The 27555-nt window shown below is 36.4% G+C and overlaps 1 protein-coding gene across 1 annotated transcript in view; it reads left to right on the top strand.

Annotated features, from left to right (window-relative positions):
- Positions 1 to 27555, top strand: part of SPON1 (spondin 1) — a 188882-nt gene that overhangs the window by 53101 nt on the left and 108226 nt on the right. Inside the window, exons 4-6 of the mRNA XM_018076121.2 lie at positions 5026 to 5099; positions 5778 to 5900; positions 10790 to 10938. Coding sequence (XP_017931610.1) covers positions 5026 to 5099; positions 5778 to 5900; positions 10790 to 10938 — 346 coding nt within the window. The remainder of the gene's footprint in view (positions 1 to 5025; positions 5100 to 5777; positions 5901 to 10789; positions 10939 to 27555) is intronic.

Raw genomic sequence — 27555 nt, 5'->3', positions numbered from 1 at the left:
TCTCTTAAATACTAAAAAAGAAGTAAATATTGTTGGTAAATTTCGGAGAGTTTGTGCATTTCCTGACATTGTAAGTGCTTGTCAGAAACACAGGGTTGGCTTTTTTTGTAAGACAACATAGAAGGAAATAAAATGAGAACATCCTAAATAATGCATTAGAATTATGAAATCTACTAGTACTAGCAAAATTACAGTAGATGTAAATGCATGGTTTTCACCTCACTTTCTAGTGCTAAAGAAAATGGTACATTTAGAAATTCTTCCAAAAGACAGCAAAAACGAAAAAGCAAATGAACTTATCCTGTTAATTGTTCTTAATAGCTTTCTGGGGTGAGAAACAACTTATAATACTGTTATTAAATTAGTAAGGCATGGAATAATAAACAAAAGTAATTTTGATAGCTGGAATGGCAAAACAAGGCTAACTCATAGGTAATACAGAACAGAAGAAGTTTCTTATCTGCATTCTAGTTCTTTATTATTATTTCTCAATATCCGAGTAAAACTTATAGTATTCTCACCAGCTCTGAAAGAACTTGTTTTACTAAAATGTAACTCTAGTATTGTACTTAATAGTTTTGATGTAAGCTTAAAAAATGTCATAGGAACAATTCTTACAGGACCTCTCCCTTACTTCTTTTGTCAAATCAGTACTCCCACAAAAGTAATTTAAAATAAGAGTATTTCTGTTCATGCTAGGATTTGACAAAAGTAACAAGGAAGATGATCTAAAGCTGTTTCTATGGAAGAAGGAAAGGAAAAAAACCACCCCAAACTAACTCCTCTGTTTCTGGTATGAATTGGAGCATTCCCAAGGCTGGTCTGGATTCTTATGGTTTGTGACATTTCCTGTTTGTACATGCAAGTTATGTGTCTTTGCTGGAGTTTTTCACCGCAGACTGGTACAATTTTTGTGGAACTGTGCTGGATAGTGAATTTTCTTATTCCATGGAAGTCTTTCAAGGCAGTCTTTTCACACAGCTCTCAGATGTGTTCTGACCAAACTGAGCCAGGACAGAGACTCTGACCTGCTTGTATCCAAACTATAACATTCTAACAAACCAAATGTTACAGGAGCAACTAGATGTTCCTTCATTTTGCTGTGAGAACTGCAAAACAGAAATAAGTGACACTTTTAGGATGATTTGTTTATTTGGTTTTCTTTAATAAAAGCAGGTGCTGCTAGGTTTATATATGCCTGTAACTTACAGTTTTGCTTCTTAGTTTGGGGATGGAAAAGCTTCAGTATAAATCCAGAAGCATCACTTTGAAGAAATGGGGAAACAAACAGATTTCTGTAGTCATGTTTGTTTCCTTTTTTTTTTCATTCATGGTTCTGTGATGGTCAGAGAGAGAAATAAGTCAACAAGCAAAATAAGAAATTGAAGATCCACTTGTATATGGTAATATATGGGGGAAAGCAATTGGATCTCCCCTTCCCATTAAGTTCATACAGCACTGGATGTTTGAAGTGGTGGGAAGGATTTATGTGGACTAAACAGAGATGTACACTGTGTAAATTCTTGAAAACTTTCTTACCTCTCTGTGAAAGTTAACCATTCCATTTTCAGCTGGTTTTGTAAGCCTCAAAACCAAAGGAAAGAATGTTTAGTTCAAAGATCAGAACTTTTCTAGATGAATAAAAATTATGTCAAAAAATATTGTAGGGGTATGCAAGGTAGGGGTAAAAGTTATCAAATACAAGGATCAGATGCTTTTGTCTGTTTCTAATCTAGAAGCTTATTATTAAAACAATTAATAATTTAAAATTATTTCTGACTGAGTATTTGGAAAGCTGTGTGCCTGCTTTTGATATTTATGCAGCCATCTAAGGTACTAATCCCAGTCCATTTGGAATCAGTAATAAAACTCCCATTTAAATTATTGTCTCCCTGTGTAGTTTCAGACACAGCTGAAGAGACAATGACTCAGAAAACTGTGAAGCTTTTGTTATTAGAAAAGGAACCATTCCTTTGACATTTCACAGTGACAAGTTAACTGCAGCAAAAAGAATAATATAAGTACGCTTCAGGCTTCAAAAAATCTTTACATATTTTATTTCTAAAATAACTAAAAACTGCTTCTCAAGTTAAACACTGATAATGTCTTTGCTATCTGCAGAATTGAAATCTTTATCAAACAGCTGAGTTCTTGTTTGTTTGGATTCAGATGGTGGAATAATTTAGATTGGAAGGGACTTCTGGATGTTATTTAGCCTGCTTGAAGTAGCTGTCATAACATCAGTCAGTTTGTTACATCAGTAGGTGGCCAAGGCATGGATTTGAAGAAGTTTTGAATACCTCCAGGAGTGGAGGTTGCACAAACTCTCTAGGCAGCCCATTCCAGTGTTTCATCACTTTGACCATCCTCGTGATTGAGAGAGATTTTCCTTGTTAACGGCACGGCATTTCTTGTGTCCCCACCAGGCACTGCTGAGAAGCATCTGGCTGTAGGTTTTCTGTATCTTTTTGATAAGTAGTTGAAGACAACAAGCAGTAAGATCCTTCCTTTGCATTTTCTTCTTTAGACTGAGTGAGCCCCGTTTTCTCAGCCTCTGCTCAGGCATCATGTGCTCCATTCCTCTAACCATCTTGATGGCCCTTCACTGGAGTTTCTCTAGCAGTGCAAGGACTGTCTTTAAACAGACAGCCCAAAACTGGCTGTAATGCTCCAGGTGTGGTCTCAGGAGTGCCTAATGGAGGGGAAGAAGTCATGTTCCTTGATCAGCCTGCTACACTTTTGTTGAGACCACCCAGGAGGCTGGTGGCTGCCTTGGTGGCAATGGTCAGCTTGCCCACCAGGACCCCCAGGCCTTTCCTGGAAAGCTGCTCTCTGGCTGGCAGATGCCCTCTGCTGTACTGTTGTAACTGCATTATTCCATCCCATGTGCCTTTGCCTTTGACTTTTATTGGGATTCATGCCAAGCCATTTCTCCAATCTGTCAGTAATATGCCTGTCTAAATAGTAGCTTTACCCTCCAACATGTCACCTGCTCCTGTGGATTAGTATCACCCACGAACTTTTTGAGGCTGAATTCCATCCCTCATCCAGGACATCAGTAAAGGTGCCATTGGCCCTGGTAACTGGCCAGTGTATCAGTGATGAAAGCATGTTGACGAGATGTGAGTTGTGAATTCATATGTGAATGCATTTCAGTTTGCTGCTGCTTTGCATTTTATTAATTATCCTGAATGACCGTTTTCCAGTTTCATGGCGCAGTGATTGAAAATCCATGATTGATGATGTATCAAAAATTGGATGTGTTTCATTGAGTCTGCACGAAAGTATTGGTTCTCAGTTGCAGTGTAGCATGCAAAAAAGTCTTTAAAGTAGGCTTTGGTGTTCAGGGTTAAGGCTGGAAAAACAAAGATAGCATGTTACTGTCCCAGGCTGGCCACTGGGCTTTTATTCTTTCTAGCAGTTGTTCTGATAGTTATGCTTGCTTTATTTTCTCCCCCTTATATCTTGTTAGAAACCATGACAATGGTTTCTCAGAAAATTTTCATTCTGCTTCTCACATACTTGGTCAGTCTCTTCTGCCACCGTTTAGGTCATCTCATGCCAGTTCCTATATTAATAAAAGACATCTAACTAACTCTAGGTTTCATTCGCTTTCTGTCATTTGTTACAGGCTCATATTTATCCCTAGCAGTTTCCTTTTACCAAATACTGGCAGATCATGCCCTTGCTTTTAGTAAAAGTCAGTTTGCTCTACTCTGTTTCATGCTGTTTTTTCACAGCCTTGGTTGGTTGCCTGTACTGCTCTTTACCACACCTTCCTTTAGGAGATGCCAGCCCTGTGAAGGACGACAGCAGGCTATAGTTTTTGCACCCTTTACAGTTTGATTCATCTTTAAGAGGTTTACAAAACCCAGTTATTCTTGTGGGTGAAAAGAAGGATCCCTTCCTCTCCTGCTGCAGCCTTGCATCGTGGCAAAGAAAGCACAGTAAAATTGCATCTTATTTTTGATAATTTTATGGGTGGGATGTTGTCAAAGAAAGGTTACATGACTGTAACAACATGTCAATCATACACAGTCTTACTTTTCTTCTCACTTGAGCTGTCATGAGTGAGGAATAATTCTAGAGAGATTAAGAAAATTATTTAACTGAAGTTGAAGAAAGATGAGAAACTGGCCCTTGCTATTTAGAGCTTTAAATAAAGTGATGGTACACAATGTTCCTAGAAGAATGTGTACTACTAGTGGTAAACAAAGAAGTGTGCCTGTTTTCAGAGCATGTGGTCAGGAAACTCTCTATCTGTAAAATGTCTTTGAATTTAACCAAAATCTCTTTTCTTATAGAAAGAAGATAAAGTTTATGTGTGAATTAATTTTTAAGGTTAAAAATGGTAACAAAACTAGTTAAAGTTTATGTAGGACTGAATGTATCCACCCCTCCTCAACTGAGGAACTGAGGCACTGAGGCTTATAAATTTGCAATTTTTCTCAACTCTAAACCTTAATAAAATATTCTAGATTTAATTACTTTTAAAGTGGCTTACCTTATGGAATCTTTGAATTGCTTTTAAGATTTTACCTTATGCTAGCTCTCTTTCTAAATTTTGTTTTAAATTATATTTGCATTGAATTGCTGTCATATATCAGAAGAACTTATGTCTTTGGGACACCATGTAATTTCCTACAAACAGCTGCTTAATTTAGGTGTGCTATTTTTCTGAAATTGAATATAACTTCAGTATTTTAATATAAGATTTGATTGAAATATTGAATATTCAGTTGACCATCATGCATTTCAAGAGCACAGATGCTCACCATATGACTATGATCACTTCTCTAAAGGTAAATACCTTCCAAGTTTCTGTAAAATGTGACCAAATTCAAATGCAAGTCGAAATAAAAAATATTTTATGTGTAGTCCTGTATTGTATATATGAATTGTCAATACAGACCTTAGTAGTTCAGGTCTCTCCTTTCTTCTTTTGCTGTTTTATTGTGCATTTTCTTTTTGCCTTAAGGAATAAGCATATTTGAAACCTCTCCTTTTTTTTTTCCCTCTTTATAGAGCCAGTATTGTGCAGAAGCGCATCATTTATTTTCAAGACGAGGGTTCTCTCACCAAAAAAATTTGTGAACAAGGTAAGGTAAAATAAAATATCTTTCTGACCTCCTTGTCATGTTCTGCACATTTCTCTTAACTCTTTGTATCAAGCTCAAATTTTGAAGCCTTGAATAGTTTCCTCCAGGTTCAAATTTGGAATCTTCCATTCGGTTATGTTCTTTCTTATCACATATACTGTTCCCCATACAGTCCTTCCTTGCTTCCCTCTAAATGTAATGCTTGCAACTTTTTACCTGGTCTTTTGTGATACCCATTTGTTTCCAGGGCACTTAGTTAATTGAATCCTGGGCCATTTCATCCTTTCCTAAACCTAAATGTTGCAGGTGGTTATTGCATCCTTCTGGAAAAGTTATATGCTTTGGCTGTCCAGAAATTTCAAACATATTGTGTTTTGAGGTCAGCTGAGGTTTTGTCATTATCAGACAACAATTAGAAACAATCCCCTTTTAAATCTGGAGATGACCCAAATAGTACCTTATTTAAAATGTGGATTTCAATCATTACATCCACTAATAAATATGGTCCAGGTGTTTCAGGGTTCTAGTTTAGTGTAACGGGAAACTTAAAAATAAACAAACAAAAAAAATGTGCCTAACTCAAATTTATTTTCTGGAGTATTTATTATGGCAGCTTCACTGTCCTCTGTTTGCTTTGAGTTGTAGCCATTTTCAATGGGTACTTTGCTGCTTTTTCAGACTCAGCCTCGGAAGGTGTGACTGACAAACCAATTTTAGATTGTTGTGCCTGTGGAACTGCCAAATACAGGCTGACTTTTTATGGAAACTGGTCAGAAAAGACACATCCCAAAGACTTTCCACGTGAGTATCATTATTTTGCTTGCACCATGTAGGGAGTGGGAAGAGGGTTGGAGCTTGTTGTGTGACACACCGTTACTTATTTGCAGCTCTGCTGTGAAAATTGTGACACGGATGGAATCCTGCTAACATTCAGTATTGAAAATCAATGGATCTTTCTGTGCTATACATTACAAGTAAAGCCTATTGATTTGCCTGACATTTTGAGCTGAGGTGTTTATGAGATCATATTTTTAAAGTATCTTTGTAATGAGAAAAAATCCTTTCTTTTTTTTCATGTTGTAGGCTTAGGCTGGTTTATAATGTACAGCTAGGAAATGAGGTTTTAAGAAAAATTCACAAAGGGTGGGCAGCATAGTAACATGTTGATTTTTCCACCATGCCAATCTAGCCAGTTTGTTTTCCTGTAAATTCTTTTGAATGATTCCAGTTAGTTTTGGTGAATTTTGAGTCTTGCTGCCCAAGGGCATTAACTGTATATATATATAACTTAGAATACTCTGTCTTCTTTGTCTTTGTTGGTTGAATACAAAGATAAAAAAACCACCTTCTGAACTTTTCCTGTCTGAGTTTTTAAGTTTCTGAACTACAGAATAAATATTTTTTCTACAAGTTTGCTTTTTACAGTTACTCGAGTAACTGTAAAGAGCTGAAGTTACAAAAATGTGTGTTATGCATTTGGTTTTTCATTACTGACTCCACAGTCTGTGGCAAAAAAAGTCTAGGAAACTATTTGAGAGCATGAGTCACATTTACGGGTCTTTAAACTTTGTTTTGTTGTCTGTGGCTGCTGTTTATTATATAGACTTTTTAGGTAGATTTTTAAAAAATTATTCTTATTGTCACAGCGTCAGAAGACCCTTGTTAACTCAAATGTGGTTTGTACCAGCTCACAGTTTTAACAACCTAAGCAGTATTGCTTATGCTGAGTCTCATACATTCAAAGTTGTACATTGTTCAGATACTATTGGTCAGCATAACACATGGGAGACAAAATAAGCAAAGCCAATAATTGCAGGAATGCCCTTTCAGGCTACTGGGTGATTTATATGTTTGCTGAGAGTGACACTTTTTGTGCACTGTTTGTATGGATTCGGCTGGTGGTTAGAAACAGGGCATGAGAAAATGACTGAAAACTATGAAATTACTGTAACTTAGTGATGGGGATAAATGACCTTTTCTTTTGCATCCAAGCCAGTGAACTCATGAAGAGTATGGGTGCATGATGGAAAGTAAGCAAATTTCAAAAGTTTGTTAAGATAGCAGACTCTGTAGCCTGCTTTCCCCAGTTACAAAGTGCTGAATTAAATTAATATTTTACTTAAACTGGAAGAGTGAAAAAATACCCATTTGGTACTTACACAATTAATCCTGGTAGTAACAACTAATAAGATTTTACATTAAAACTTCTTAAAGTTAAGAAAAAGATCTCATCCAGATATAGTAATATTAAAAATGAAAACTAATCATTGATATTATTCTTTAAAATGTTGAGCTTGTGCAGTAATTAGAATAAAATAAAGTATTTTTCATTATGGACTGTGATAAATTACTAAATATTTGCCGAGCCATCACAGAAAACTCTGCAGATCATAAAACTTACATTCTGCCTCTTTTCCTTAACTTATTCTGTGGTTTGCTTTAAAAATCCCTAAAGAATATGTAATTTGTTGCTTAGCTTTTCTCCAAAGAACTACTTTTTTCCAAATGCTGTTACACAGAAATGTTTCTGAAATGTACTGTGCAAAAACTCTTAATTTGGGGAAGTTGTTTTTTGCGGGTTCCATGGATTAGGAATAATTTGACATTTATTATTATACCAGTGCAATTAAAATACCTCTGTTCCATTAAATTTAGAAGTATATTGTCTAGGAGTTATCAAATGTACCCAGTCTGTAAAGCACTGCTTAAAATGAAACCAGTGCCACACAATCTCGTTCTGAGTGTGCCAACTGCAGACTGGGGAGAGGTGTGCCACGGCTGCAGACGGGGGCCAAAAACTTATTCTTAAAACAATTTTGCTTTTGTGGACCTCAAACAGAGAAGAAAAAAATTAAATTGATTTCCAAACTAAGGCTTAAATAAAATTGAGCATGTTTTTCAGGTAACTTTTGCAAGTTGCCACAACTCCTGATAACAGGCAAATGGAAACTGAGTATTTCATTTGTTATTAAATCTGGCTGAAGGGGAACTGTTAAATTTCCTATCACATTTCACCAGTCAGAAAGATTTGTATTTACATATGCCTCGTGGCTTAAAAGTGTTTATTCTCTCTGGGTATCAGCCGTGTGTGATAACAGGAATACTTATGCTCTCCATCGTGATTTGATATGGCACATGTGTGAAATGTGTCAGGGGATATATTCTCATGTTGTGATGACACCTTGATCTTTATGCAAAAATACACATATAAGTGTATAAACCAAGAAACTACTCAAAACTATGAAAATAGAGTGAAATAAGAGCATTGGAAAGCTGTCAGTACTCCGTGTGCTGCCTTAAGAACTGGATAGTGGCACTGGATGCAAAATACCTCTGGCCTTGTACTGCTCAGATTATCTCATGCAGAGAAGTTTCTTTGATGCTTAGAGGAAAAGCTTAAGAAATATCACGTTGTCTCTTTGTTCTCAAAAGGAATGGAAGGGTCAAGGTGAGGATTGAAACATTTACAAATGTAGCACAAATCTTGAGAAAAGTTTAGAGTAAATGTGGTATACCTCAAACAGCTCATTTGGGCAAGCAGGTGGGCCAGGAACTTTCTCTTCAAAGCTAATATCTTTAGGGAGAGCTGGATGAGGCTGTGCTCTGATTGCAAAGGCATCAGATGTTCTTGTCCTGCTCAGGATGAGGGAGAGAAGCTTTGGAGCACATGGAACAATTAGTTGTCCATTACCCATTTGACAAAAGACTGAAAGGTACTCTGGTTCCTCTCTGTAGTGATACAGTTTTGTTTTGTAGGGACCATGTGGAACCTTCTCTTTCAATAGGTTTCAGTGTCACTGTGTTTCAGGGTAAGCTGCTGTCTGTGGCTTGTGAGACAGTCAGACCTGCGTGCTAGGATGAAAGAGTGGGCAAAACTGGTGGTCCCATCACTGGAGCTGAGTGACAGTATCTCTCTGTGGTTTGACAAGGTGCCGCTGTATATTTAAGGAACAATTGGTAGATCTTAGATCAAGAAACCACCTTCTGTCATTGCAGTCTCTTCAGCTATTACCTGTGGACAAGGCAAGGTTTAGTTTTGGTTTTCTCCATTTAGGGCTCAATTAATGATGAGTTTTAATTGATTTTGAAAACATTAGGTCTGCTACAACTCAGAACTCATTAAGTGTATTTTAGTCCAAGTTTAGGACTAAAGAACCTATGGAAGCTCTCTTTGCTATGCAGTTAGACCATCTCCCTCATCTGTCTATTCTGCTTGCTACACATTTCTAGCTTTTTTCCCCAACCATTGGTGTTCATTTTTCATTTCTAATCTATTTTCTACTCTCCCATGATTAGGTTCCTGCATCTGACTTTATAAAATTCTCTACGCTGTCTTTTTCAATTCCATTGTCCCACCTTTCACATCTTAAATTTGCATTCCTTTTATTTACTTCATTATTCATTTTTCATTCATTTATTCAGTTTCCAGCTGTTTTTACTGCTACTCTCTACCTTTTGCATTGCAAAGAAAAATGTTAAATATTGTCTCACTCCATCACTCTGTCTCCCTCATCTCCTACAGCCTTTTCATTGTTACCAGACTGTCTGTTTATGTGAGCAGTTCATTTCCTCATCCTTTTCCTCATATCCATGTTATTTGACATTTAAGTGAATTCATTTTTATTTCTGTGGCTCCCTCTTTCCCATCCATTTTCTTTCCAACTCCGTCATGCTTTTCTAACATTTTTTTCTTTAAACTTTTTTTTTTTTTGCTCAACAAGTCAAGAAGCAACAACAGGAATCCTTCAGTCTATCGAATCCTTTAGTCTATGCCTACAACTCTTACACTATGAGACATCTGAGCAAGCAAACTTAGTGAATACAGAAACACCAAAATTCACTTCTTCACTCCCTTCCTAAATCGAAGAGAATCCCTACTAATGATGGAGAAAGGAAACATGGTACATATATAATTTAAATATGCAGAAGTAGAAAAAACAGGTGTGTCAGTGCAAATAAGAGCAGTTCTTTACCAGTATTTCAAAAGTTTCTTGGAAGAAATACTAGACACTAGCAAATGTTTCTCCCCTGTTTCAGCAGAAAGCTGCTGGAGGAAGTTTCTGGCTGTAAGCCCTTTATAGCCCCATGCCTGACAAGGTTTGGTCACCCAGCTATAAACAGAAACCTGTAACATTTAATGACAATGTAATCATGCTTGTATCTACTTTTTGCTGGTAATCTGCTGTTTTCACTCAAACAGAGATCTGGTGGGCTGCTACAAACCAGTATCTGTCAGCGAGGAAACAACTTGCTGTTAAATCTGAGAGTGACCACTGAAGTCTTCCCTTACAGATTCCCTTTTAAAAGCTGTTTGATATGGAGATCTAAAATTAAAGGCTTCTTCAACTTCCTGAAGAAGTGTGAGATCTTTGGTGAAGAAAATATATACTAAGGCAGTATGTTCTAAGGGGCTGATTGATTAGCTGGAATACAATATTTCTTACCATTTCTGCCTGTGTTGTTATATCCAATAATTACTGACCCTTTATACTCAATTTTTGTGGGTCACTGGCTTGTTCTTACTACTCTAAAGATGCGGAGTATTGATGTAGTGAGAGCTGACAGCGTGCAACGCCTGCAAAAGCTTGGTGCTGGTGAAGACTGGGGACTTCAAACCTTTAATAAAAATTAGGAACTGTGCTTCGAGGCTGTATTGATTGTTGTTTGGTTTGTGCTTTTCTCCCTGAAAGGCCGCACCAACCACTGGTCCGCGATCATCGGTAGTTCCCATTCGAAGAACTACATCCTTTGGGAGTATGGAGGATATGCCAGTGAAGGTGTCAAACAAGTCGCAGAGTTGGGGTCCCCAGTAAAGATGGAAGAAGAGATTCGACAGCAAGTAAGTGTATTTTAGTGCATACTTAGAAAAAAACCAAACAACTCACAACCAAAACATCCTCCCTTGGCCTGTGAGTGATTTGTCGTTGACAACGTCTGAATGTGATTTTGCTGACTAATCCTCAGTGAAGCGGATAAGGAGATCTTCCTGTCTTTCTAGACTCATTCTTACTCTGGCAAGAGTTTTTGTCTGTGGAAGGACAAGTAAGTCACAGCATTCTGAACTTAGAAAGTCTACCTGCCCTAAATATCTGCGTGCATAAATCACAGGTAGAAAAGTAAACCTCATGTTTCCTGGCGTAATTGTGAAGACACAGATTTTGTTAAAGGAAAACCTGGAAGACACAAGAAATACCCCTTATTCCTTTTTGAAGTGGTGGGATTTAGTTTATAGTGTATTGTAGTATTTTTATTTTCCAGTAAGCACCTTATCTTCAATTTTATGCAGATTCATTCAAGTCAGAAATTACGAGAGCGAGGTGATTTTGTTGATGAGCAGGAAGGCATCACACAATGCACTAATGATATTTGGTGAACTGGGATTATGGTTTAAGGACAAAAGAACCTTTACAGTGTATCATCTTTTAGGGGGTTAGTTCAGCATAGCAGAAATCAATCTTTTAATAGTTTATAGATGAGTTTGATTTTTTTACATCAAATAACAAGCAAATTAAATATAGCAGGACACGATGATGGCTATTGTTAGGATGTCTTCCTTCCTCACTAGAAACTGAGCTTAGTTATAAGAGAGAAAGAAAATAAATATTATTACATATAACAAGCAGTTATACCCACAGTGCCACATAGATGTATGTGTGTGGGTGAGAGCATATATAATATATGGTCAGGATTGCTCCACGTGGGAGAGAAGGCAGAAATTGCCCCCAGCAGCTTATCAACTTGTACAGGCGAGACAGGAGCAGAAGGGAAACAGCATTCAGTAAGAAAAGTTAAAGGCAGAACAGTTTAGGGACAGATGTGGTTTATTGGAGTCTCTGATTCCATTTTCCTCACTCTCCCCCAAATGGATGAAGTATTACAAATGAGCAGTAGTCAGGGGCAAGGTGGGGTAGCAGGGACACACTGCCAGGGAGAGCAAAATGGGAGCAAAAGGGCTTGTTTTGACATTTCATGTGCCTGCTTTGCTCTGCCAGCCTTTAACTTGTGAGAGGTGTGACTTAATGTTTAATTGATATGCAATATTTTAATGTATTCCTGGGACATTTTCTGCTTCTGCCAAATGTCCTGAGAATGAAAGATTTCAGAACAGCTGGAATTTTATAGGAGTAGTAGGGTTTCAATTGTTCAATGCCCAGTCTTTTTTTTTAAATGAAGAAAAGCAAAATAAATATTGTGGAAATGGAAAACAGTACTTTACACTTCAGTAAGGAAGAAAAACATGTCTTACAATAATGAATGATTATCTCCTATTTAGATGCACTCTGCAGAATGTTTCATGTTTTGCTTCCTGATGAATCACCTCATTTTGTGTGTAATACAAACATACGAATATATACATATAAATACATATAAATATAATAATATATATAATATATAAATATATATGCTGTTTCCCTATCAATCATTATGTATTACAAGCACACTTTCCTTAATAATGTGCTTTCCAAAGAAAATAATATATTCCTTAATTTTGAATACATGTAAGAAACCCTCTGTACCTACAGTCATTTCTGCTACATTTATTTGGATCTTTTCTATATTTGATACTTCTGAGAGTGAAGTCAGCAAAACTTTAAGCAGTGTTTAAAATTATATTGTTGATTAATCATTGTCTTTCTTGGTAAAGAGACAGTACTTTGAGAGCTCCAAGGTAACACTTAGATGATATGCAGAGTTACACAGAGAGATTAAAAAAAATAGATTCAATTATATTTATATAAACAGTGTAAAACAACCTCAGATTGTTTTGCCCATGAGAAAACTTGTATAGCAAAAGGCTTTATGCACTTAATTCCATTCCCACTTCTGTGATGCTTAAGTTTGTATAATCATGGTACAAGAACAGCTGGTGTGTTGGACATGAAACTCCCAAGGCCAAGAAAAATAAAATAAAAACAGCTTATAACTTAATATATAAAAGGGATATGAAAGGAATATGAACGGGCAAAACCAATTTCAATGTGGAGGGAAATGTGATGATTGATATTATTTAACCCATAATAAGCCTCAGTGCACCTGGAAATAGAAAACAGACCTTGATCCTTTGCACTTTTACAGAGAAGTAGCTGCATTTCATCTCAGCAATATGATACAAACCCAGATGGTTTAAAATTACAGCAGAGTATTCCATATCCCACATGTAACTTATAATTTTTGCCTCTTACTTGGGAAATCAAGATTTTCTCATAGTAGGCCTACATGAAATAAAGAAAATCAGATAGTTACTGTCTTTGTACTTAAGAAGTTGATTTCTTTGCACAGTCTTCGCAAATACTTTATAATTAGGGGTTTGGCACGTCTCAGTTGTGACTATACAAACATTAGGTCTGCTCCTGAACCAGCAGGGTCATGGGGAGAGTATGGGGTGAAGATCAAGTAGAGGTGCAGTTATGGAAGGTCAAGCTGAGCACTGGGTTCTGTGAATCTGGAAAAGAATGAAAATCATGTCTCTCTCTGCTTTCCCAAATCCCTGTTCCTTGTGCCACATATTTGCAAAAAGAGGATGCATTTATAAGCTGGATTCAAATCAGAGGTGATTGTGACTTTTACAGTATATCAAATAGATAACTGGCTACAGTTTCAGGGGTTGCTGAAATTGGATATGAAATCAATGAAGGTCTCAGATAATTTCAACATCAGGATGTCTGACTGTGTCAATCCTGCAATAATTTCCCAGATTCTTCTCACTCAGACTATCCAAAAAGTGAACCAATGTTATAACTGGATATTACCTACAACAGTGCGACATATCATCAAATACCATAACGTTTTCATTGAGTTTATTTGACTTTTTATTTCTTTTTAGCATGTGCTTAAGGTGCACTAATATTTTTGAGAGCTTGTGAAGTAAAATTCTGCAACCAAGACAGCAGAGCTGGTAATACCAGGAGCTAGTTTGCTGACATTTAAGTCAGGCTGCTTTTTTTTTTTTTAATTGCACTTTGTCCCTTGTAATATCCCTACCTGCCTTGACATTTGACAGTATTGCTTCCTTCCCCACATGTCCCAGTCTATCTCAGGATCTATTTGCCTCTTTTCCACTTCTTATTCTGCCTTTCTTTCCCCTATCTCTTGTGCTCCCACCCTTCTGTTGTGGGTTGATGGGAGGATGCAATTCATTAAGATCAGGCTCCAAACAGTTTTGATATTTTTGAAAACACAAGAAAGGCAATGTCTCTGCTTCATTCTGATGCCTGGACTCAGAGCTCTGTGCAGCATTTTCAGAGAGGGTAATGCCCTTCTTACAGGACCAGACTTGGATTTTTGGGAATCTGCTGTGTGTCTGCTGTGTTTTGCAGGCAGTTTCTAAGGTGAATACATAGATACATATTTATGTGACCAGCATCTGTGTCATTGACATTATCCAAGGTTTTATTAAAGAGGAAAAAATCTGTCTAATGATTTTTATGATTTATGACCAAAATAATACCGTGTATGAAGCAACAAAAAAAAGGTCTGTCCTTAAAGGAGCTTTGTTAAGAAGTGTCCTAACAATTATGTCATTAACTAAAGATTCTCAAGCGTGAATATTTCTGCTCCCCATATGACAGACTGCTGCATCATCATCAGCTTTTCTTCCTGACTAGGCACCTTTGACTGCTCTGATTTGTGTTGTTACTGTAAAGAACCCCCGTGGGATTTTTGCATGGATGACCCTGGGTACTGTAAACTTGCTTTGTAGTTTGTTTTTCTGGGAGAACTTAAAGGAACTAATCAGCCTTTTTGTTAAACTCTTCCTGGCAGCCTGAAAGGAAAGCTACAGCACATAAGAGTTTTACTAAAACAATCTGTCAAGTGGTTGATGTGTACAATAGGATAATTCATGCGTTATACTTCAGGGGTTATAAATGAACAAACAAAGGATGGAAAAGGAATTATGTGAGGAAAAGAATGTGCACTGACCTTGCATATCTCTGAAATATACTCACACTTTCACTTTGTTTTTAGAAAGTCTGATGTCTCCAGAACCTGTTATTTGATAAACTCTCTTGTCAGAAACAAATACAGAACCTGAAAGGAAAATCAAATTGTGACTACTGTGTTTAAACAAATGAACAAATAGATACAGTAAAAACAGGAATCAGAAGGAACAAAGTGTAATGCTAGATGTCATATCCTCTGCAGATGAAACAAGATAAAAACAGAGACGTTGATTTAAATATCTTGCACCTTAAGAGAACTGATTTGGTTTTTCCTAATTATTTTAGAATAAATATTAAGTCATTTTGCCAGCTTTATTTTTTTTTTTTTAAACCAGGATAAGTAATATTCTGTGCCTTGCCACCTTCCCCAGGAAGTTCAGTTTGTACTCTCTGCTTGTTCCCTATGGACACATAGGTGACATTCTTTCGGGTTTGGCTTAATGCTCTCTGAAATGTCAGTAAGTGGGATGACTTTTTAGATTGTCTTTAGTGGCCTGAGATGAAAGCTGACTGTGCCTCCAGACCTTTCAGAAGAGCAAGGTCTGCTTTCCAGGAAGATATGTGTAAAGTTTTTGACACTTGATAACTTAAGTTATATGTATGAATTGAGGATGAAACCTGAAACACAAAAAAAATTCTACAGAACAAAATGTATAATTGCTACGATTCCATCCTAATATGATTCCAGCCAAGCATTTATCTTTACAAAATAGTTCTGGTATGGATTTTTTAAAATATATCCACATAATTTAAAAAAAAAAAAAAAGAAAAGAGAGTAAAAATTAAAGTAAATTCTTTGCTGGAGTGATCCTGATTGATTGATTTTTATTTTTTTTTTTTTTTGAGAAATCTAATTTCAGTATTACAGTTGAATAGTTACCATTTTATTACCTCTTTGGTAACACAGTGCTATATTCTTCCACAGAAGAATTGGGTCATTAGAGTTTTCTGACTGATGGTAAATCACTTGAATTACAAAGAGGAACCTGCAGTATATTGATCACTTTTTGTTGTAGTGCTGGGCAAATCATCGTGTTTACTGAAACAAGCTTAAAATTTCGCTTTTTGAATCACCTGTTATTGTGTGCTTAGTTAAAATTAGCCAGTCAACCAGGGAGGTTCAACTCAGTAGCACTTGTGCTTGGCAGAGCAGTTAAAAATTCTCCCTGAACTCTTAAGCCTCAGAGACCAAAACACCCCTAACAATGTCTGACAATAAGGCTACTTTGCACTTGAAAGCTGCAATTCCTGTCGAAATAGTTTAGTCTGTGTTTGTTTAAAATAGCTAAAAAAATTAGTGACAACATGTTGGCTTGGCCTTCACTGCAGGAGATTAAAACATATACAGGGTCTTAGGTTATTTTGCCATGTATTACTTCTGATATTTCTGCCTCTGTTGTTACTCATGGAAATCACAAATTGGTCAACTGGGATGTTTACCTTTGCTTAACCAAACCTTCAGTGAGTGGCATCAAAATATCCACAGAGCCCCCTTTCTCAGACCCTAGGAAGGACATTTTTGTTCCCACCTAGAGGATGATCTGTTGAAATGACAGGAAATATTAGTGTGGCCATAAAGTCTAACATAGAAAGCATGGTTGCTGTTCTTCCAAACAGTCCAAAAGCCCTTTGGGTTCCTGTGCAAAGCCCACAGAAATTTTCAGTAGTTCTGGACTTGGTCTAACAGTGAAGCAGCAGAACACTGTCCCAGCGTGATTTCCTATTTAAGTTACAGCCTGACAGCGTGGTTTTGATGTGGTATTTATTCTAATTCTAGACAGATCAAGCTACTCGATCATCAATTGGTATCTAGACTCCTGTTTGCTCATTTAGACTTCTCTGCACTCTGTGCATACCCCTCTGCTGTGAATTATGGTACTTTCTATGCTTTTTGAAAATGTTAAGTGGTAGATTTTTCATGCTTTCCTTTTGGAAGGTATACCTTAGGTAATACTTTTAAATCTCTGGCCTTTTGGTAATTAGAAGGTTTGAAATCCCTTTTTACTGCGCTAAATTTCATGAACTGTTTCTGCTAAAAAGAAATTGCTGTCTACTTATGTCATAAAGAGAAAATTTACGTGCCAGTAAATATACAACAGGGTGCAGGACACCACTTCTGGGGGGGCTTCCATTTTTTATAAACTTATGTTGGAAACCGTAGTTAGGATGTTCAGTTTGTGTTGCTTTCTTTAAAAAACAAACAAAAATTGTTCATCCAAATTCCATTCTTTTTTAGTACTTGATGATAATAAATATATGCTTCTCTAATAAGAAACTGATATTGCATCCTGTGCCACTTTGCACTTGGTGGCCACATGATTAATTGTTGTGGCCATTCCAGTGTAGACCAAAATATGACATTCATTTTGAAAAGGCTCATGTTTAAAAGGTGCCTTTTTTCCCCTGACAATTGTTGAAATGCAATTAAAAATTTTAAATAATAATATTTAATTTTCTTTTATATCTTGATTTGTAAGGCAGATACCTAGAAGTCATGTCATTTTAAAAGGAAAGTCAGAAAGAGAAAATCAACTTTTTTCAGATGTAACAGTAAGTAAATTGGGTTTCTACAAATCCTTTTCCTTCTGAAGAAAGTGTGGAAACCCCAAAATTTCAATTTCTTTGCAGAGTTTTCTTTCTATATGTTTATATAAAACAGTATAGTCACTGTCAGAAAACTAGTATTTGCTTTCACTACTAGTGAAAGTTTCTCTAGTTGGAATTATATTGCAGAAGTTTTGATTGCTTATGCCACTGTTAAGCAATCATGTTTTAGCTTTAAAATTAACTAAACATGGGAAGTTCACTTTGAGATACTAAAAGGTAAGAAGCATTCCACTATGGAGGTAAAGCAAAGGTATGTCTTTTTTAATAAAAAATTCGCTTCCATTTCAGTCAGAGAAACCGTTGTTTTATTGAATGAAATAACCCTGTAAATTCTGGAAAATATGTATCATTTGTACTAACCCTGAATAGTACAAAACATCTTTGGTTAGTCTAAAAGCCATTGAAGTGAATGACCCTTTCACAAAATTAAGCTCTGATGAATGGTTATTAAATGTTGTACTATTTTCTGGGCCGAAACACGAAAGATTCATGACAATTTTCATAGTTCACTCAGTCAGCCAATAAAAATGAAAAGAAAAATTTTTGTTTATTTGAGTACCCTGAAAATATCACTGTGATGTGGATAAATTCTTAGTCATTTAGGTTGGATGTTAGGAAGAAATTTTTTGCAGAGAGGGTAATCAGGCATTGGAATGGGCTGCCCAGGGAAGTGATGGATTCTCTGTCCCTGGCGGTTTTTAAGATGACACTGGATGTGGCACTCAATACCATGGTCTGGGAACTACAGCAGTGTTGGATCAAGGGTTGGACTTGATGCTCTTGGAGGTCTTTTCCAACCAGGTTGATTCTATGATTCTATGATTAGAGCACAGTCCTTACGCCACAGTTGCTCCATGTGTGGTTCTTCTGTTTGGAGGACTCTGAGACCTGGCAGATATTGAACACATTTTGTGCAAACTGTCTTTTCTATTATTATGGTAATATCCCTGCTTTGGAACACCAGACAAAATAGAATTTTTAAATTTTATTTTAGCAAAATAGTGGCTTAGTTAAGAGTGCTTTTTCAAGTTTTCTCAAGTTACTCTTTGTCAGATTTAGTAACAAGATCAGGAAAATGCTGTAAATCTGCTGGAAACTCACACTGTTGGAGAGCAGAGCTGTAAATCTTGTTACCAGTGCTTGTTTGGTTTTGTGGGACATCTTTAATCCACTTGGATTAGTTATGTGCAGAGCTAGGCCTGGTGCCTTATGGTCATAGAGAAGGGATGGTCCTTTCTGCTGCTAAAGGTCTGTGAAAATCAGACACAATTTTTGCCCTTGTGACCTAGAAACTGTTAAACCACTGCAGTTTTGTCCTGTGGTGGATGGGTATTTCCCTTGGAAGAAGCAGCCTTTGCAATTTAACATGCCTGGCACAGTCATGCCATGAAGATGGCTATTGTTGGGTCAAAAATTCTGTCACGGTATACTGGGGTGTGTTGTTGCATTGCAGGACATTTCTTCAGCTACTTAGAATTAGAAAATGCTTTTGCAAATTGTCAGCATTGAACAGACTCCTGCTAGGACACTGTTTTCTCACAAAATAACCTTGACATTGACTCCTGCACACTGTGTGGAGATTCTCTGTGCAAACAGACAAGTAGAGATGACATTTGAAAAATTAAAACTTTTATTTTTTAAATTTTCTGTGCTTTCAACAGGTGTTACTACTTGATGATCAGTAAGACACCTTGATTTTTAAAACTCCAGCTTCTGAGCCCTCATCCTCTTAATGAATTCCAGAGGTTTCACACCTTTAACTTTTATTGGATTCTTTGAGGTTTTGCCTCTGAATAATTACCCAGTAATTGATAGGAAATGTTTTGCATAACCAAACAATAAGTTACGGTGTTAACAGTTAGCTCAACATTTAATTTCTCCTTCATTTGCCTCAATTTGCCTTGCTTCTTATTTTCTTCTAATCGCCAGACCCTACATTTCTATTATAAACCAGGAAGAAATACATCTTTTCAGTAAAATCCAATAAGCAGATTCTCTTTCAGTAAAAAAAATCTTCAAACATTCTTTTTGCTGAAGACAGACCCTTCAAGAAAACAAAAAATTACTAGTCTTTTCAGCGAATTTTGATGCTAAGTCTTGTAGAAATGGGACCTACCAAAGTTCTTACCCGTTTTTTAATATCTGTGATAGCTGAGAGGTCCATCAAAGCTTATGAAGATTTTCTCTGCCTCTTTGATAGCTGCCTGGATTGCAGTAAAGCAATGCTAGAGGAGGGCAACAGTTGCTTCTGATAGATCCATTCATTTGGAGGGTATGCAATAATTTTAGCTCTCCAGTACACAGACATAAAAGTAACAAGAAATATCATCTGCTTGAGACAATATGATTGGATTGCTAGACATTATTTGCTAATTTTAGTATTTTAAAGTATCTTGCCTCTTCATTTCCTGCAGTTAGATTTTATCACACTGTTCTGCTGTCACAAAATTATTACCATCTCGTAGCGGATTCATCCAGTGGAAAGATGTGATGAAATGACTTTCAAATTATCTTCTCTCAGTCTACCACTGCAGCATTTTTAAAACATGAGCATTTCAGATGCAGTGATTCTTCTTGTACTGCTAATAATGAAGGACAAACTCCATCTGATAGCAGAAGTTCAGCGCTCCTGACGCCAGACTGCGGCCAGAGAAATCTGTCTTATTACTTGCAACAGTTCTGGTTCAGAATGGCAGCTCTAAATCCTAACAAGGCGCAGCAGATGCATTTGAGGAGTGACTCTGAGGCTCTCAGGAACTGTCTGGCAGCAACACAAGCAGAATGGTAAGTAAGAGTAACTGCAGAAGAGGGAACTCTACAATAATGTTGTATTGTTTGACAGGCAGGCATAGGAGAGGTTTAAGCTCCTCCCTCTGTGAGAGGCACTGCCTAAACTCCTGTTGCCTTTAGCAAAGCTTTTTAAGGGTCAGATTACCGCTAAAAATTAAATTAGGAAAGAACCTCTGAATACTTTCCTCTGCAGTGGCTTAACTTGTGATTAAAATGCAGTGGCTGAATAGCCAGTGGCATTCAGCTGCCTATTAAGGAGGTGCTGCAAAGGCTAAACAAGAGCCTGAACTCTCATTAGCAGCATTTATCAGGAACCACAGGATCTTCCCTTGTTTTCTCTCTTGTTGCATTGTAAATATTGTTCAAAGGAAACAGCACGAAATAACAGCTGAAGCTGAAGAGTCCTACTAGCTCATTTGACTTGCAAATACTTAATTATTCACACAAATTTTAAACATAAACACAAACGAAGGAAAAAACCTACAGTGCCAAGTTCATCGTTCTGGCATTAACTTTTGGAGGGGGGTTTTGTTTAGGAACCTCAGCTCAGAACTCTGTTACTCTGTTTGTCTCAAATGCTTATTTCCACCTAAAATTCAGCAGAATGCTTCAAAAAAACCCAGGTACAAATATCACATATATTTCCAAAACCAAACGTGGATGCAAATATATGAGAGTTACTTGACCTGTGTCCTTTTCTAAGACAGCTTCTCTCAGCTAAATACCTAAATCACACATACTGATTTCAAAATCTATTTATTGCATTTAATGTGCAGTGAAAAGGCATGTTCAGTTTTTATGTTGCATTTATGTTAAGGTGTGATGGATCGAATGGTCCAAGACACTGAATAGGGAGGATATTCATAAGTCTTTAAATAAAGTTTTAACTTTGTTTTTTTAGATTGCTTTTCTAGTCTGAATCCGAAAGAACTGTGTTGGAGTTTCTCATTTAAGGAATACTTATTTTTAGCAGGGGGGAAGATTAGTCTTGTTGAGAAGTCTTTAGCTCAGGAAAGAATGACATTCTTGCAGATTGTAGTTCACTTTGAAGTTTACAAGACAAACATTGATGTAAAATAACATATGCATGAATTTAGGAAATGTAATATATGCTGCAGCCTGAAACAGAACCAACAGTTAACACAGGCTTGGATGAAAATGTTTGTTATTGTAGTTAATTGCTGGTTACAAACTCTAGATCCCTTTTAAGATGATGTTTTTGGATTCTCCATCAGTCATATCTCTCCTTTTAACATGGCTCAACTAATTCATTATATTCTTGCTTCAGTCAGTGATGTCTTCGAATAAACACCCTTACTTGTTCTCCAACATTTGATGGCAATATTTTAGAAAATTATATAAAATATTTGGCTCAAAAGTTGATAGATTGATAACTAAAAATATTCTATAGAAAACTAATTTTCAAATAATAATTTGGAAATTTATGTAAGGTATTAGGCTGTACCATGACAAGTAAGTTGATTCTTTGCCAGTATAAACACTGAGTACCTCAAATGCTTATTTTCTTCTTTATGAGTGAGAAGAGGCCAGCACTGTATCTACAGTGGTCTCAGAGGTGCTTAAATACTGTATATCTTACTGATCTAGTAAATCATCTAGTTTGGACAAGTCAGTTTATTCCTCTTAGCATGTTTTCTTCTATTCAATACTACATAATCTTAGGAAAGGACAAAAAAATTAGCTAAGAGACGGGATAAATTATTTTATTTAGAGAAATGATGGAATGTATCTTAAAATTATTATCTATGCTATATTCCCTATAAGTTGGTACTACCAATTTACATGTTGAGGATGCAATGATTTTTGCCCTTCTCCCCTTCTTTTATAACTGAATTTTTAAATATTTTCAATACTTTTAATGTATTCAATGCTTCAAAAATATCTTATTTAAGAATAAGTATCAACACGGAAAACAGAACTCTTTAAAATTCTATTTTTGAATTCCATTGAAATATGGAAAGAAGAAAGAGTTTATTAAGCATTTTTTAATTAAAGACTGAAAGTACATTTGGGCTACATAGTCAATGATGTTGTTGCACAAACCAGACCAATTACTGATATTAGCTAGAGGTTTGGGGATTGCTTATTGAGCATCTGACAAACAAATGCACCTCTAAACCAAGCAAGAATTAAGAAAGTGTGGGTGCATTTGTGCCTTATGACATTTTAAATTGAATCATATGACATGAGATTTTATTGCTCTTATTTGGATATAAACCCCTACATTAGTTGACAGTGGAGGGCTAGTGGAAGAGAATGGATGATTTCTTGAAGAAAACAAGTTTCAGCGTACAACATTCAGAAATGCAGATTTTAATTTCAAGTATGTTTATTAATCTGTTAACCCTACTTACCTTTTTTTTTTTTTTCTGTTTGAGACAGGATTCTTAATATGAGGGTAAGGGGAATGAAGGCAGGGAAAATGACCAGTCATGGGTTTGCCCACAAAGGAAGATATTTTAACTTTCTGCTTCTTTTTTTTTTTTTTTTAATCTATAATGAACTTAATCTTTATTTGGCTTTGTAGTCATCAAGGTTGAGGCCTACCAAATGATGGTTTATTATTTATGTTCAGCTTGCTGAGAGGAAAAAACTGTGCTTTGGGCAGGAGTTTGAAGGCAAACCCTTTTACTTCTAACAGGAGCAATGTACTTTCTAGCTAAAATGTTGTAAATATATCGGGTCACATGTGAATCTGATACAACACTGGCTCATGTCTACAGACTCTTTGCTTTTCCTTGTTGCTTATATTCATGCGTCTAAACATCAAAAATGCACATTTTCTTTTAGTGTTCTTCCCAAAAAATTAGATCAGTTCAAATTCTTAGCTGCATTATCACTGTCCTCACAGCTTTAGTTTCTCACAGCAATTTTCAGAACACGTGTGATTTTACACTCTCATTCCTCCAGCAGCTGAGAAGGGGCCTCTAAAAGCAGTTTTCCATAGCTGTGTGCAGTGCACTGTGCTGAAAACTTCACTGTGTGACTTGAGCTTTCAAAATAAAACCCAAAGGAATAAATAGGTCTTTGTCATCATTAGCTTTAAAGTAGTATATACAAAGGGGAATATGTATGTGTATACAAATGTGTATAATAGACAAAGACATATATGGCCATATAATATATATATAGTTTAATGTCTAGATGTGAGAAAACTGTTGATAATAATTTTCTTATCCATGTAAACTACATCAAAAGTCTGTATTTAGCCATACATATGTAACAAGAGAGATATCCACCACCTAAAATCTGCTTGAGCATCACTAGTTTTTCCACTTGAGATGTTTTATCAAGGGGATAAGTTGTCATTGATTAATATATGGCCATGAATAGTAACAATCTGCTTTCTTAAACACAAGATGCATACATCTCCCCAATCTTTAGATTAAGAAAGGCATTCAGGTGTTTTTAAAAATAATTTGCATCTAAAATCTGTTGCTATCTGCATTTCTCCTTGGCTTAAAAAAGACATAATACTGCAAATAAATTAAATCTCTTGGTTATTTAAACTATATGACAAGACTTTCTACTGCAATACTCATGAAACAGTTTGTGCTGATGGAAAAATGAAAATTGAATTTGGGAATTTGAATCACACACACCTCTTAGAATTGTAGTACAGAGGTCTTTTCATTTCACAAATGGAAGTGTAATTTTTCTACATCCCATATAAATTCACTTTCATAATCACTCCCTAAAATTAAGGTTTATAAATTTTCTATGTTATTAGTCAAATAAAAATGTTTCGTTTGACTTATATAGGCAAAGAAATACCCACAGCAGACACCTATTCATAACATAAAAAAGCTGTCAGTAGATTATCTGTCAACTGTCACTTTGGATATTTCCCGTTTCTTTTTCTTTTCGTAAAATGTTGGGCAGAATTAGTGCTCGTGTGCACTGATCTCATGCTGAGGTTTTTCTCCCTCTCTCTCTTTTGCTCTCTCCTTTTCCTATATGTTCATAGACGAAGAGGGAAGAGAGACTCAGGAAAGAACAGGCAACCTTCATCACTTTTACTACAGAAATGTTAAATGCTAGAATATCAGCTAAGGGTATTTATTTCAGAATTTTTAGGCGATTTAAGTTACATAACTTGTAGAAGACTGTGTGTTTTACTGCATTGGTAGCTAATGTGCATTTTCCACTCTGTTGTGTTGCCAGTCCTGTATTCCCACCTGGCTTTCCTGTGCTCTGCACAGGCAGAGCTTCAGCACTTTTGCTGCCAATAGTGATGGTGTTGCCCCAAAGCTTTGTATGATGTTCAGGATGGTTTGATCAGACACAAGCAGCTCAGTGAGTTCAGAAAGCCCAAGACCTGAGTTTTTGTAGGCATCCTTTTGAAGTGAGCGTTTTTACAAATTACTACTTATATTTTGTACGTGTGCACATGAGTGTCTGTAGGCAAATATATTCGGTTGGTTCTGAATTTTGCATCAGATCAGCAGTGTTGAAGGCAGACTACTCCTTCATGATTCATGTAATAGCAATGATATATCCATATTTCCTAATTCAGCCAGAAGCCTGCCTATGTGAGCCGGTGCATCTTGGCACACTTGAGACTCATCTGCCTGGGACAACCTTGGGATGTAGGCAATGGTTTAACAGATAATAGTTGTGTTGCTTTAACTCCCCAGGTGGAAGCTTGTTCTGGAGAGGTGGCTTCCCTGCATTTTAGCTTAATGTTGTTCCAACACACTGAAAGACAGCAAATGAAGGAGGAAAAGCACGTAAAAGGATCCCCAGTGCAGAGTAACAGTTCTCACAGGTGATTTGTTCTGCAGTAGCTCACTGGGGCTGCTTTTGCAGTCAAATTTCAAGTACAAAAAAGATGGAGAGAGACTCTTTGCAAGAGCACGTAGTGACAGGACAAGGTGGAATGGCTTCAAACTGAGAGTAGGTTTAGATTAAATATTAGGAAGAAATTCTTTATTGTGAGGGTGGTGAGGTGCTGGAACAGGTTGCCCAGAGAAGCTGTGCCTGCCCCCTCCCTGGAACTGTTCAAAACCAGGTTGAATGGGAGTTGGAGCAACCTGTTACAGTGGAAGGTGTCCCTTCTCAGGGCAGGGGGGTTGGAACTATATGATCTTTAAGGTCTGTTCTAACCAAAGCCATCCATGAAGATAACCCAGAGTTCTCTGTCCTGAGAGTTACTGAATAGAGGCATCTTTCCCTGTAGTATCAATGCTCATTAGACTCAGTTGAAAGGCTCCCCATCACTTTAACAGGACTTGAATCAGTTCTTCACATCTTCCCAGCAGGTCCTTAACTGGCTGCAGGCTCAGTGATTTCACTCAGAGAATTCTATAAACTTTCTTTTTAGAGCTCCCGTGTGGGTTTGGGGCATACAGATCTTTTGGACTGTGTCACTTCATGTCACCTGACAGGACAGAAATCTAAATCAAAATTATTTATAGGGCAAAAACTTTCTTATGTAAGATCCAGACCTTCATTTCAGGCTGAAATTCCAGGGGAGATAAATTTCCACTTCTATATGGACTAGATAGTGTGTTTGTAGTTAAGCAGAAGAGAGTTTATTTATATGTCTTCCTTTACTTATCTTGTTCCTTTGACAAAAAAAAATTAGTATCTATTTGGTTTGTAGAACCACATTTATATTTTTGCAGTACCTTAAGGAGAAATTCCACTCTGTCTCCACACTTTTGCAGCAATGTTAAGGAAAGTAGATGAAAAAATTCATTTTCACTGAAAAATATAAGGAGAAAGCCTACTGTGTTCCACAGATCCACAGTTGTTTTAAATGCTTCCCTTTTCAAAAGTTAATTATGTGATTGCTGCATTACTTAAGAGCTGAGAAGAACATATCTATAATGAGCAGAATCTGAATACATTTTTAATGCATCTTTTTTAGCTCTCCCTGTGGCTAGGAGTGCTTATTGAGATGTTCATTTACAATAGATTACTGCTACTTTTTTTAAGTGCTTTCCCACTCTCCATAATTGATGTATTAGTATATCCCCTAAGCATATTTTCTTACTCATCTTTACTCCATTAAGATTAAACAGAATGGTCATTAGATCATAAAGAAATAAAATATTCACTTTACTACTTACTGCAAAAAAGCTGCTATTATCTGTCAAATATAAAGATTAACTTTACCTTCAGGTACATTTTTAATGGTCTTTTAAATATAGCCCTCAACCACTGTAACACATAGTAACAGATGAAGAACTTTCTTCATCAGGGGGAAGTATATCTTAATTAGGTGTCAGGCCCAGAATTTTTTGCTCAGCCCATGTTCTTAGCTGTGAAAGATTTTTATCCATGGTTATCTGAATTTGTGACACAGTTGCAATGCAGGTTGAAATTAGGAAGACAATTTACACTTTATTACTTGCTATAGACTTTTTAACAGGTTTTAATTAAAATGTCAAAGATCATATTCTATATCTATTTTTTTGTTCAAGTAACAGTGGAGAATATGAGTTTGTAAAGTTATGAAATGACCCAATTTCAGTGTGCAAGCATTTAATAAAACATTTGCAAAGAGGTGTTCAATCATGAAACAAACCCAATATTTTATGCTTAGAAATTTAGGCTTGTAGAACAGTGTGTTTCCCTCATTCACTATAGTCCCTCATTACTTTTTGTCACCTCTCTTTTCTTCTGAGGGGGAAGAGAATGTTTCAGATGGTGAAAGTAATTTTCAAAGGACATAGGGAAGACAGAAGACACTTCTATTTTATGATGGAGTACTAACATATAAAATACATGAAATATATGCAGCAACATAACTATAAAGCTGTTCTTGAAAGTAAGGGTCTTGTTTCCTATCCACCGAACTAGATAAACTTTGCAAAAGAAATCTAGTATTATTAATGAGTGACTAATTATTATAAGGAGAAACTGCAGTCAGATTTATTTTATTGATTAGCTCTTTATTAATGCTGTCATGGCTCCAAAGTTGCAGTGTTCACAGACATTCAGAGAAGTATCAATATTCACTAGTTTTGGTTTTTACTGAGCGTGAGGTCTGTCCATCAGTGCTTGGTTCCGGGCCATTATTCTGCCTGCTAGAGATTACTAAAAGAATTTACAATTTGATATAATTCAGATTTGTAATGAAAACCTTTGGG

This window comes from Manacus vitellinus, unplaced genomic scaffold (assembly GCF_001715985.3).
Source record: "Manacus vitellinus isolate BGI_N305 unplaced genomic scaffold, ASM171598v3 scaffold_30_pilon, whole genome shotgun sequence".
NCBI classification, from domain to species: Eukaryota; Metazoa; Chordata; class Aves; order Passeriformes; family Pipridae; genus Manacus; species Manacus vitellinus.
The sequence above is the reverse complement of the archived record's forward strand: the minus strand, read 5'-3'. Positions and strand labels throughout refer to the sequence as shown.